Genomic DNA, 14,151 nt, shown 5'->3' on the forward strand with positions numbered 1-14,151 from the left:
TCTTTAGTTTTGAAATTTATTTAGTAAAAAGGCTGGGAAAAAATTTTGTCGCCCAAATGAAATAATTTGCTATTTGGCCTGACTGATATATATTGGTGCTTTGATAGTTGGTAGTGTGTGTTTTTATTGGCTTTGTGCTATCTGTTTTTTTGGCGTCCTCTGTTCTTGCTTGCATGCTTGTGAGAGAGGTTTTCTCTGCGCGGTGGGGCTTTCGCTGGCTCAGTGTGTGCGCGACTGAAGGGGGAATATGATGAATAATGGAACAGATGTGGAGTATGCTCGGTTTCTCTCTCTCTCTGCCTTGCGCTCACCCTTTCATCGTCTCTTTCCCTTGGCGCTGCATTTCTCTCTCTATTCTTTCACTTTTACGTCAGTCCGTCATTTCTCCTTTTCTGTTCACTGTTCCATCCCTTTTCATTTGAGTTCCCTGTCTTATCTTGGTCTTCCTTTCATGTTACTTTTCCCTCCCGTCCTTCTCTGCTGGTTGATGTTATGGCTTAAACGTGCCTCTTTTGCTTGAGCTCTGGTCACGTGATGTAAAATAGAAAGCAGACGAAGGAAATGATGCATCAATTTTTGTAAATCTTTTCATCCGGTGTCCATCCTTCATAAGGCGGTCAGCCTGCTGCTGTTCATTCTGCCACTGTCAGTCTGATTTACCTAACAATACCTTAAGGAAACTTCTGTCGGTTTGATGTGTGTGTGTGTGTGTGTGTGTTGCCCATGATTAAATCTCTCGCAAACATACAAAGCGTAAATCCCAGATTTGTGTTCTTGCGGTTGTTTCTTTCCTGTCATACTTGTTTCAATATTTGTAGTTGAAGAACTTATGATTAAAAAAAGTTGGTTACTTCATTTGTAGAATCTGCGTCCACAAAATTCTGTATTATTTTTAACATTTATTTAATGCATTTTGTTATTTGAACAACACATTTTCACAGTAATTTGAAGGTTTATTAAATAGTCTTTTTTTTTTTTTTTCATTTGTGTATATTTGTTTTATTCTACTGTAATATTATTAGCAAATTTTAACATATTGGTGAATTGCATAGATTTCCCTTCAGTCAGTTCAGAAAAAAGCATAATTACTTAATTTAGCTGTTGTTCCACTGTAGCATTGTCAACTCATTTTAACGCATTTTGCTGAATTTTACATTTTGCAAAATTACATCTGAAAATCTGATTTTCCACCACAATCATTGCAGAAATTACATCAAAATTCAGCATTAACTTAATATGATCTAACTGCTATCATCTCTTTCTCTCTAGCTGTTCCTCTTCTCTCTGACGGCTTCTGTGGAGATTCTGTACGAAAGTTCCCCTCCTCGATTTCCACTCACCTCTCGGACAAACGGCAGCGATTAAAGGAGCACCGTAAGTCACTGGGATCCTCCTCACCCTTTCTGGACCCAGGTTGCACCTTCCCATCTCGCTTGCGGCGGCACAGTGACCCTGAAAAGCCAAAGGGCAAGCGGCAGTGCAAGACCAAGCACCTCGGCCAAAAGGAGCGCAGGATGCTGCTGCAGATGACCAATGAGGAGTGTCCTGAACTCAGCCCCGCCCACCAACACAAGGTAAGAGCTGGGCACATGTCTGCGTGGTGACAGAAGGTCGAGATACTCGTTTATCTTTTTCTGCGCACGCGTGGCTAACGCTGCTCTTTGCTTTGGCTCACAACCCAAGCGTTCTCCCAGGGCTCAGTGAGGAACTGTTTAAAAACATGTCTCCAATCACAACAATGTTAATCATCCCAATTAGGGAAGCACTGCGGCTCTCTTGGACGCCTCAACGGACGCGGTAGGAGGTCATAGTGTGTGTGTTTAGATTGCAGTTGCTTTGACCTCCTCTCGTGCTGAAAGGCAGACCCCCAGTGGAGAGACACAACCGAGGGGGACGGGAGGAGTGAAGGCCGGGTCAGAATTCTGGTCTCCTTCTCTCTCTCCGTCAAGTAAAATGATTCCCCAGTGAACCAACTGTGCATTCTTTAAATAACGCTGCCTGCGTTCTCCCCGTTGCGATCTCACACACAGATGTAGCGCACACACAATACCCTGTGTTCTGTAGCTGAACACAAAACACATTCAGTGTAAACACAGCATTTACAGCAGACAAACACACTCCTATGAAAATATTCTGTAGTTGTTTACACAGTACAGTGTATGCGGGTTTACATGCTTGGCAAAGTGAACTACTTTTTCTGAAATGTGCCTTTGGGGACATAATGGGACGTCCTCAATTGGGAAAAAAATCTGTCTGGTGGTTTCTGGAATTTGTATATTTATATTTTACAATTTTATATTTTATCTTTTTATTTGAAAAAAAATATTATGATTATAAATATAATATACATATTTAATAAGTATTATTAATAGCCTATTATTATATTTATTATAATTGTTACTATTAAATGCATGTAATAAAAATAATGAAATTAATAATAGTAATTATTATATAAATGTTGTTTTCGTTGTTGTTATTATATACATATTTAATTATCTTTCTTATTATAATATTATAAATATAAAATAAATATATACATATTTATTTTTATTATTATATACAGTACTTTTTTTCTAAAATTGCTTAAATGCTATGTATATAAAATAAATATTAACACATTATTATTATATACATATTATTATTATAAATGTAAAAATAAATATTTATCGTTGAATAATTCAGCTTTCCGTCCAGCTCACAAACAAGCACGCAGCCTAGAGCCAAAAAAGAAGCACTCAGTGTGGGAATATGCACGTTTTTCTGTTAAAAACGTGTTTATGGGACGATTGTACTGGTGTAAATAGCCGTTTGTTTCGGCATGTTTCATTGCAGGCCAAAAATAACCTTGCTGACCATGCGGGGTGTGTGTGTGTGTGTGTGTGTGTGTGTGTGTGTGTGTGTGTGTGTGTGTGAGGAACCGTTGTTGACAGTCACACTTTTGTTCATGGTTTATGGTGGGAAACAGCCTTTCCTGCACTGCTGTTCAGCTACATTTTCCACAGCTGCAAAAAACATTATGCAGGGGCAGCTCACATTTTCAATTTTTTTCAAATTTCAAATTACAGTCTCTCGCTGATTACACCGCGGTGCTGAGTATGAACTTGTCGCTGATTAATTAGCGCTCCGTCCCGCCTTTCACTTGGCACCAAGCGAGTGTAACTCTGTCACTCCACGTACTATGACTATGAAATCTGTGCAAAATCTGAGGCCTTGTAAAGTAACTCGTTTTTCTTCCCCTGTCAGGCGGTGAAACGTTCCGCCCAGAAGCAGCCATCATCTCTTTCTGATTATGAGTCTCCTCTGGTCAAACCTCGTGCCCCATCTCCTGCCTACCAACCAGCAGCACCCCCGACCCCTCCAAGCGTCACTCTGGACGTACCTGTACCTCCGGCTGACCCCGCACCTCCAGTGTCTGCAGAGCCACCAGTGAGCAGGCCCATGCCTATGGAAAGCCAAATGGGTCAGAATACGCGTGCTTTTCAACGCCGTATTCATTTTAAAACGCCGTTTTCATAACGCCGCCAGGCGTTAAATAAGCGCCGTTACGTTACGTTACGTGATAAGTTGACGCCAGACGCCACCAGGCGTTAAAATAACGCCACACGCCTACCGACGTTAAGTTAACGCGACACGCCACTTAAGATGCAAATTTATTCGCTCATCTACATGGACACACCTCTCATGGCTACGAGGACTCTACGGCAAGTCAGAGCATCCAGTTTGCAAGAGCGCGAAGATGGCAAGAAGAGCGTTTGTTTTGCAGTGTAAACACACTGTTAATGACTGCACTCGCCTTTTACTGTCTGATAATCCCGGGCCTGCTGTTTTTCAGTCATCATTAAACAGGTAAAGATTGTGTTTATGTTCTCCAAAATAATTTAGTTAGAGTTGTAACGGTCACGTTTTGATAGACACGATTACATGAGCTGTTGATTTAACTTGCTAATTTTAATGGCACAATAATGGCACAATATTTTTTTTAACACAATTTACTAACTTTTATGCCCCAGAACTATGTTAAGTCATCTTAATACATTTTATGCAGTTGTTTGGAAGCAAACAAGATGCATTACAGTGTTTCTCCACCCTGGACCTGGGCATCCCCCAACACTGCACATTTTGTATGTCTTCCTTATCTGACACTGCCTTTTCAGTCCCCTGAGTTTCTTTTAATGAGCTAATGAGTTAAATCAGGTGTGTTTGATTAGGTAGACACACAAAATGTGCATTGCTGGAAATGCCAGAATGAACTGTCTCATATAGTTATTACAGGAATCACAAATAATTCCAACTTTGAAAATGATCAGTCGTTTGAACGAATGGACTGAATGATTTTTAAACATTTACTGACACCTACTAGCAGTGAGTATCTTTTTTAGTTTATGTTTAAAATATATTGGCTATATAGTTTCTCAAAAATTGAAATTCTTTTTATTAACATCTACCCACCCCAATGTTGTTTCAAACCTAAATGTCTATATTTCTTTTGGGGAACATATATTTTGAAGAATGCTGGTAACCAAGCTGTTTTAGTCATTAAATGTATGTAAATAATGATTCAGATGCAGCTTCAATAAATAAATAAATAAATAAATAAAAAATTGACAGTGTAGCCTAAATGTAAATTGAATATTTCTTTCTAAAGCAACATGTTAGAACAACATTTTTTAGACTTTAAAATAAGTTTTGAGGTTATTTTTCTTTCTTTTTAAAAAAACATAGCATGATATACTATTTAAAACAAAGCAAAAAATTATGTATTGTTATTAATTTATTTAATATAAAAATAATAATAATAAAAAAAAAACATTTACTTTTTAGACTTCAAACCATGCTGAGGAGCCTGGAATGGGCAAAGGGGACTCTTCTACATACTCAGGCAGCAGATGAGATCATCCATGAAGTATCAGATTTTATTCAGGAGATTCAAACTTCTGAACCAAGAGCACAGGATGGTAAATGCAATCAAACAATCTTAATTACTCACAGTAAACTTCAGTTAGATTGTCTGATTTTGATGGCCAGTAACTTGACATCTACAGTAATATATTTTGAATAATTTTGCTAAGCATAACATATCACACAGACATACAAACTATTGGAAAAATTAAGAAGTCTGTTTATAATTGTTTATAAAAGCAATATATTATAATTATTCTACAGACAGCACTGTATATCGACCTCCACTGATTCGTAGTGGATCCAGAGGTGCACCATCTTATGTCATTACACAGGATCAGCTGTCATTTTTGTTGTCTTGTGGCTTCACTGTAAAACAGATTGCACAAATTCTACACACCTCCATATCCACAGTCAAGCGACGTTTAAGGTAAGTTATATAATATAATAACTAATATCCATTGACTACACACATTATACCCTGTTCACAGGTGTATTTGTCATGCAAAACTAATAAAATGATGGAAACATTTTATTTTATCCCAGTTACATATGTTACATGTAGTGTGCATAATTACATGATACTGACCATAAACTAAACCCTAATCCTATTCCTAACCACAACCCTATAGTAAGTGCATCTAGATTATTATTATTATTATTTAGTACTTAAATGTGTAATTACACTGTGTAACCCGATTAATAAAGTGAATTTTATTTATATTTACATTTAGTCAGTTAGTGGACACTTTTATCCAAAGCATTTTATAACAATAGAAACATATTTGGGAATTTGCTCCACCTAGATTAAAATGTCATATGTTTAGGCTGACTGGAGTACTCATCTCATTAGATCATAATGAGTTGGGAAAAATGCTGAGTGCAACTTTTGATTTATTTTAGCGCTCCTATTAAATGTTAAAATGCTTGGATATATATTTCCAGGTGCTTCAATCTGTTGCAGTCTTCCTCATACTCAGATATATCTGATGCAGATTTAGATGAAAAAATTAGGGATATAGTGGCTGGAAATGACCAACTTGGACCAGAGGCAGTTCGAGCACAACTGAGGACAGAGGGAATTCGGGTTCAGAGGTGCAGAGTGCGGAGCAGTATGCATCGTGTCAACCCAAGGGCTGCAGCTCTCAGAGCAATGTCTCAGAGACTACGTAGAAGGTCCTACCGTGTCGCAGGACCTAATTCTTTATGGCATCTTGATGGAAATCACAAACTAATAAGGTAATTTTCTTTTTAAATGCAATCTTAAACATTGCATTATGCCTTAACCACTTTATTCTTCTGTTGCTTTAACAAAATGCCATTAAGTCACTAAATTTAAAATTTGTTTTTAAAAGTCTAAATTTCAGAATTAAGCAGTTGATTAACAGAAATCAGTATGGCTGCATAAAAAGGGTTGTTGAAATGGATGTAACAGTGCTCTTGTAGAACATCTAAAGCACACCCTTCATTGGATATTTTGTTGTTGTCTAATGCAGGTTTTATGCTCAACTAAGTAATTATGTATTTGTGTTAATTTAGATGGAGGATAGTAATTCATGGTGCCATTGATGGCTACAGTCGGCTTGTCACCTTTCTCCAAGCATCTAACAACAATCGCAGCAGCACTGTCATGAACTGCTTCTTGGATGCCATTTCCAAATATGGAGTCCCTTCCAGAGTAAGGACTGACCATGGGGGAGAGAACAATGCAGTGTGCTTGTTCATGAACCTGTTCAGAGGCACTGAACGAGGGAGTGCTCTTAGAGGAAGAAGTACACACAATCAGAGGATTGAAAGACTTTGGGTCGATCTGTGGCGTGGGGTGTCAAATGTGTACTATGACCTTTTCCACTTTCTTGAGAGTGAGGGCATTGTGGATGTAGATAATGAAATGCACATGTGGGCTCTGCAATATGTCTACATCCCAAGAATTAACAAAGACTTGACAAATTTTAAACACCAGTGGAACAATCATGGTTTACGAACCGAGAGACACCAGTCACCTCTACAAATCTTTGTCCGGGATTGCCTGGCACAACAGAGTCTGCCAAGTACTGCAATGCAGGAGATATTTGCAAGACCCTCAGACTCCACTGGAGGAGAGACTAATTCAGCAGAGCTTGTTGGTGGTGACAGTCATTCTGTATCTGGAGCGGTATCTCATGTGCATTGGCTTGAACGAGTTACCGTACCTCCAAACCAGTTCACTGTGACTGATGATGAGATGAAACAACTCACAGAACAAATTGATCCACTTGAAGGTCCCCGGGAAAATCTTGGAGTAAATGTACTTAAAGATGTCCTTTCTTTTGTGGAAAACCTAAGAATGTAAATTGACATTTAACAGTGTCACTGTTACTTGTTTGAAGTGTTTTACATGGCATGTGTCATATTCTGATCGGTATCTCCCCTCTACTTTCCTGACTCATTTATAGTTTATGTAAGGGCTAGTCATATCCCTGAGATAAAAAAAAAAAAAAAAAAACACTAAATCACATTAATAAACAACTTTTTATTGTAATTGTGATGTAAATTTCATTAATTTGTAGTATAATCTGAATACTTTCAGATGTGGATTCTTATCAGATATCCCAAGACAGAGCAGAACTGGAGAAAGGGACAAAACTTAGCAACCCCTACAAACATCAAAAAGCTGTAGTAGAACTGTATGATGAAATGTCCATTGTATAACTTTAGATAATCGAAGTGCACACATCCAACAGGCTGAAGGGCTTAATGTGAGTGCTCAACCACGTAAATACCTAAAACTAAGAAGAAATTTGGCACACCACAGCTCCAAAAGTATTATGTTCTCATCAAAGGTGACATTCCGAGCCTACAAGCTCTTCATTAGACAATGAACACATACATAGTTCAGGTTTTATATATAGCACAAACCTGAATGACATGATCACCCACATGATCCAAAAAAGGGCAATCAGGAAATCACCTCACATAAAGGCAATAAACAAACCTAAAAGTGAATACAACCACTAACTACAAATTCTGAACCTAAGCCTATATAAAAAAAATAGCTGTAAAGTATACATAAATTATAGAATCAAATTTACATTTGATTCTATCTTGATGTTGATTGTTTTCTTAACATCAGGCATTTTATTTAATGATTTTTGTGAGAGATAAAGTATTGTTCTTTTATGTATATTTTGCAAGTATTTTTTTTTTTTTAATATGTTGAGGTTCAGCATTTGTAGTTAATGGTTGTTTTCACTTTTATGTTTATTGCCTTTATCTGATTGCCATTCGGTTTGGGGGGCGGGGGGTCATGTGGGTGATCATGTCACTCTAGTTTGATGTATGTGATCATTGTCTGATGAAGAGCTTGTAGGCTTGAAATGTCACTTTTGGTGAGAATATAAATATTTTTCTACTCTTAGAGCAGTGGTGTGCCAATTTAGCTCTTCATGTTTCATAATAAAACTTTAAAACATGAAAATATTTAAAACTATTACATCAGTAACAGCCAACACAATTTTTCTACATCACTCCAAAAGTGGGGGATTGCAAAATACCACTTTCCATGTTTTCTCTGAAGAGTTCATAGCTGGGATGGATTGGTAGCCTCAAGACAATGCTGCAGGTATTTGCCTCTGGAAAAATTTTAGGGGCCTCATTCTCTTGAGGGTGTAAGAACTCCAATTTGGGTTCCACTGGGAACCCTAGCCTCGGAATAGCAGTAGATCCTGACACAAATCCAAGAATCTTGTCTAAGGTGAGGGGATATGCAGTTCCTTCTAGTAAAAATGAACAGGAAAAAAAAAAGTTAATGACCATTTTGCAGATACAGAATACCAGTAAAGTAGTTGTCACAGTTTATTGTACTTCATGTTCTTCCAAACCCATATAAGTATCCTCATCCCAGATAACAATAAAGTATAGTTGAATGTACTAAAAATACTTAAAAACAAGCAAGTACTTTTGTAGTAAATTCATTTTTTTGTGCTAAATAAGATTATATTTTATATAGACACTAATTAAAGGTGTATTTCTACTTGCACTTGAAAAAGTATATTAAGTAGCACTAATACTCAAATTCATTTTTAGTGCATTGAAATAAAGTATCCTATCACAAAAATATACAGAGGACTTTTATTTGTGTACTTCTAAAGTTTGATTTCATTACATTAAAAATTAGTTCAATCTTAGTAGATTTTTATATAGTAATCCTAAATTAAACTTTTAATAAATATAAGTACATTTTCCCAACTGTACCACATAAGTACACTTAATATAAATTGATTTTAAGTGTAGTCAGATAAAGTAAACCAAATATACAAGTGTTTTATAAGTGTATTAGTTAAAGGTGTGCTATGGTTCAGTATATATTTAAAAGTGTATGAAAGATTTGTTCAAGTGGCAACTAAATACATTTTAATACAGGGATAATATGTTAAAAGCACACATGAGCTATGGGATTTCATCAAACATATATACATTTTTATTTAATTTATCTTAAAAAAATATGATAGATAGATAGATAGACAGACAGACAGACAGACAGACAGACAGACAGACAGATAGATAGATAGATAGATAGATAGATAGATAGATAGATAGACAGACAGACAGAGAGAGAGAGAGAGAGAGAGAGAGATCCAACATAGCTTCAGTTTGATCTCATACCTTCCACTTCTATGAGCCAGTCCCTCCAGAAACAGATTGTTCTACTCTCCACTACTCTCCTGTTGCTGCCAACTGGAGAAAGTTCTGCTTTAAACAAAGCAGATATGTCTTCGGCCAAAAGTGGCTTCTCCTCATACATAAATACTTCTTTAAAGAGCTGAGGATGCTTTTGCATCAAATGTAAAAGCCCAAGACACTCCAGGCCCTCTTTAAATCTAGATAAGCAAAACATGTACCAAATGTGAAACAATGACAAAATAGTACTGGTAATTTGTCAGGTGAAAATATCTGTACATTCTTATACTCACTGTTCCAAGGAATCCCTCAACCTGTTCTCGATGAAAAACTTGGTAGCTGATTCCACTAAGTTGTCTCTGTCTTCTAGCGTCTGGATGTGCCATAGAGACCCCAGCATACTTAATTGGTCAGACGCCTCCATTATAGCACACTGTGCTTCATTTACATTCTGTGCCAACTGGATCTAAATTGACAATGAATTTAACACAAAATTAGCCATTAAATACAAGAAACAAAATACTTATATAAAACATTTAAATATTTAATGCACACACAAACCCTTAAGTAAGAGCTTTTTAAGGTTAAGGTTAACAATTTAAACATTCTAAGATATTACCACTATCGCCAAATTACAGTTACTAACAAAGCAACAGCTGGCATAAATGAAAATGTGCAATATATAAACTAACCTTGGTCATCTTTGCTCTGAAGTCATAGTCAGCAATCTCTTGAAGGTCTGGTACTGGGGGCTGAAGGTTGCACACCTGACAGAACAGTCTTTCTGAAAAAAAATTTGGCTCCACACCACCATGTATCAGGCACACAGCTATCATCCGTCCAACTATTTTGTACATTCCATTGTACAGTGCTGTAACACATGGGAAAAGCATTATTATGTCTATAAACAATGCTTAGAAAATGTGTGGTGCTTCTTAAAAAATTAATCACTTTTTTCATAGGGGACTATGTTTTAATTTTAATAATTAAAGATGATTTTTATAAAGACCTAATGACATTCAATGTGAAAGTGTGCAGAATTACAGAAAATTATAAAGGAGGCAAACTATTTTTCCAAAATGCTTAATGTAAACACACACACACACAAATTAGGCAGGAGGTTACCTTTGGAATTGCAGGCAAGTGTTTTTTTCCAGTCCTCTCCATCAAATATTTCGCATGAGTGGATTTCCCTCATCAGCAAAGTTAAAAATTCTCTCGTTGGTCCACCCTCATCAGCGGCTCCCTCACCAATCCCATCAGCATCTCTGAACACAACATCTAGTTTTGCCTCAGGGTTAAAACGTTGGCGTCGGAAGGCTCTGATGCCACTGTCTAGGATGTTGCATCGTGTTACATTGATTTGGTTGGAAATGGGTGCAGCTGTAAAATCCACTTTGTTTGACATTGTATTTAACAATGATTTCAGGTCAACACTGAAAAAAATAAATAAAAGAGAATGTTACTCCGTCTTTTGATCCAACTACAGTATAAATACATGTCTAACAACATCAATTGACTTACTCATACTCATCTTCATCTGAGATATAAATATCTGTGTCTGGACTGAGTAAAGAAAATGCCACTGAAACTTCTGGAGAGGAGGCCACGGCTGGAGCTGGAGCAGCAGAGGAGGCCACGGCTGGAGCTGAGAAGGAGGCCACGGCTGGAGATGAGAAGGAGGCCACGGCTGGAGCTGGAGCTGGAGAGGAGGCCACGGCTGGAGCTGGAGCTGGAGAGGAGGCCACGGCTGGAGCTGGAGCTGGAGAGGAGGCCACGGCTGGAGCTGGAGCTGGAGAGGAGGCCACGGCTGGAGCTGGAGCTGGAGAGGAGGCCACGGCTGGAGCTGGAGCTGAGAAGGAGGCCACGGCTGGAGCTGGAGCTGGAGAGGAGGCCACGGCTGGAGCTGGAGCTGAGAAGGAGGCCACGGCTGGAGCTGGAGCTGGAGAGGAGGCCACGGCTGGAGCTGGAGCTGAGAAGGAGGCCACGGCTGGAGCTGAGAAGGAGGCCACGGCTGGAGATGAGAAGGAGGCCACGGCTGGAGCTGGAGAGGAGTTCACTTGTGCAAGTGCATAAGTACTCTGTAAAATTGAACAACTGTGATCTTTCATTTGAATGTACTATTGCACTATTTGTAGCACTTTTGTTTATACATAATATAAAGGAAGCAATAAAATATTAGGCTGTCCAAAAAACGAAGACTGATATGAAATAGATCAAACAATAGGAACACAGTTTCTACATAATACTGCAGACACAAAGAGGCCTTTTGAATATTAGATTAGATTACCTTCTCTTGTACATAAAGTGCCGATCTTCCTAGCTGCCCACTAGCAATTATGGCTGCTGGGGTTTTTGACTCCAGACTCAAACGTGAAACCTGCCTCTGTGCATCAACCCTGCATAATTCAAACTCTCTCCCTTGAAGCTGTGGAAACGTGCTTCTGAGAATTTCTGCAAACTGTGTCTCACTCTGCTCTCTCTGTACAACAAGTCTCTGACTGGCAATGGCATCTATTGGTCAACAATGTGAAATGCTGTTAGTTTAATTTGTTTACAATCAACATGACAATTTCATGAATAGCATTATAAGCAAAGGACTTACCTCTCAAAGAAGATAACCGATCAATACCAGTGCGGAGAAGAGTTACTTTAAATGTACATGTCACATTTCTCCTCCGCGTCCTTCTGGGACGAGCAGGACCATGCAACGGCTGTTCGTTGCGGAACATCTCAAACCTTTCAGAGAACATTTAAACATAACTCTACTACGAAATTTAAACATATTTGCTATAACCTAATTAATGATCTGAGATAAAGTAAGTTTGATACTTATTGTTTGTTATTATAATGTCATGATTTAAGTTGTCGAATTAAATCATCCAATTAATTTATAGGGCTAATAAATAGATTTTATTTAAAGATTTTACAGATAGATAGATAGATAGATAGATAGATAGATAGATAGATAGATAGATAGATAGATAGGCAGACAGACATTCCCTACCTGTCCACAAGACTTTGTTCTCCAAGCTCTGCTGGTGATGCTTCAAGTAAACTGTCAAGTTGGGCATTTATGCGATCCCTAATCCCACTGAGACGTCTTCTAAAATTATTAGGTACACCAGACATCTTTGTTGTTCTCTGATAAAGAGATTAATAATGACCTAACAATCTAAAAAACGCGCCAGACACTACATCCGGTGCTGTCTTAAAATCATAAATGAATCAGACGTTTGAACGAATCGATTTAATAAATGATTCAGTGACATGCTGCCACCTACTGGCGGTTTCAGTTTCATTTTATAAATTGAGTCATTTAAATTGTTTAATATTTCTATATTCAAAACTTCATATTTTAAACATTAATCTCATAACATCGTTATTATGCATGAAGTCTGTAAATATTCCTTAATGCAACAAAAAAAGTTAAGTGCATGGCAAAGATGAAATGTTGATGCTAAGTTAAAATCTAAATGTTTTGGCTTTAAAATATGGAATACATTTAATAAAGTTTGAAAAAGGGGATTATAAAGGTTAAAAAACTAATCTTTAAGGAGTCAAATATCGCCCTATAATGTATATATATATATATATATATATATATATATATATATATATATATATATATATATATATATATATATATATATATATATATATATATATATATATATAGTACAGACCAAAGGTTTGGACACACCTTCTCATTCAAAGAGTTTTCTTTATTTTCATGACTATGAAAATTGTAGATTCACACTGAAGGCATCAAAACTATGAATTAACACATGTGGAATTATATATAGAATTATATACATAACAAAAAAGTGTGAAACAACTGAAAATATGTCATGTTCTAGGTTCTTCAAAGTAGCCCCCTTTTGCTTTGATTACTGCTTTGCACACTCTTGGCATTCTCTTGATGAGCTTCAAGAGGTAGTCACCTGAAATGGTCTTCCACAGTCTTGAAGGAGTTCCCAGAGAGATGCTTAGCACTTGTTGGTGCTTTTGCCTTCTGTCTGCGGTCCAGCTCACCCCTAAACCATCTCGATTGGGTTCAGGTCCGGTGACTGTGGAGGACAGGTCATCTGGAGCAGCACCCCATCACTCTCCTTCTTGCTCAAATAGCCCTTGATGCCTTCAGTCTGACTCTACAGTTTACATAGTCATGAAAATAAAGAAAACTCTTTGAATATATATATATATATATATATATATATATATATATATATATATATAAAGGAATGTAAGCATAGACGCCTTAAGACCTTAATGTTACCTTTTAAAAACTAATTGCAAACGTTTACGCAAAGTGTATTAAATATAATCTACAAATCATGCAATACTGTACAACTAATTAAGAAAGGTTTTGAGAGATAGGCTAATCAGTCCAATGAGAGACAAGTACTAATCATTCTAATTGTTTATTAAATAATTCTTTCTTTTCACTAATTAATGTTTATGTTTTTATTAAACACATTAATAATGCTTATATTTTAGCATGTGCAATTTCACAAAGTATTTATAATGTGGCCAAAATTGCTTAATATTCAAGAAGGACATATAGAAATATGAAATAAATGTAATGTTATT

At 37.0% G+C, this 14,151-nt stretch overlaps 2 protein-coding genes across 3 annotated transcripts in view; one reads left to right on the plus strand and one right to left on the minus strand.

The window, feature by feature from the left end:
- The window catches only part of LOC132131725 (BCL-6 corepressor-like), a 53,172-nt gene that overhangs the window by 20,921 nt on the left and 18,100 nt on the right, over nt 1-14,151 (plus strand). The window contains exons 8-9 of the mRNA XM_059543817.1: nt 1,270-1,574; nt 3,244-3,438. Coding sequence (XP_059399800.1) covers nt 1,270-1,574; nt 3,244-3,438 — 500 coding nt within the window. The remainder of the gene's footprint in view (nt 1-1,269; nt 1,575-3,243; nt 3,439-14,151) is intronic.
- LOC132131724 (uncharacterized) lies at nt 7,397-13,003 on the minus strand. 2 transcript variants are annotated; one of them, XM_059543816.1, is made up of 8 exons: nt 12,164-13,003; nt 11,849-12,072; nt 11,083-11,639; nt 10,684-10,994; nt 10,251-10,342; nt 9,852-10,024; nt 9,544-9,758; nt 7,397-8,654 (listed from the first exon to the last, which is right to left on the minus strand). In XM_059543816.1, exons 1-8 carry the CDS (start codon nt 12,309-12,311, stop codon nt 8,398-8,400), a joined length of 1,977 nt encoding a protein of 658 aa, XP_059399799.1. In that variant the 5' UTR covers nt 12,312-13,003; the 3' UTR covers nt 7,397-8,397. The 2 variants fall into 2 exon arrangements, with proteins under 2 accessions (XP_059399799.1, XP_059399798.1); XM_059543815.1 differs by having other exon boundaries at nt 10,251-10,429.

The sequence above is a fragment of the Carassius carassius genome, chromosome 48 (assembly GCF_963082965.1).
Source record: "Carassius carassius chromosome 48, fCarCar2.1, whole genome shotgun sequence".
In the NCBI taxonomy this organism is placed as follows: domain Eukaryota; kingdom Metazoa; phylum Chordata; class Actinopteri; order Cypriniformes; family Cyprinidae; genus Carassius; species Carassius carassius.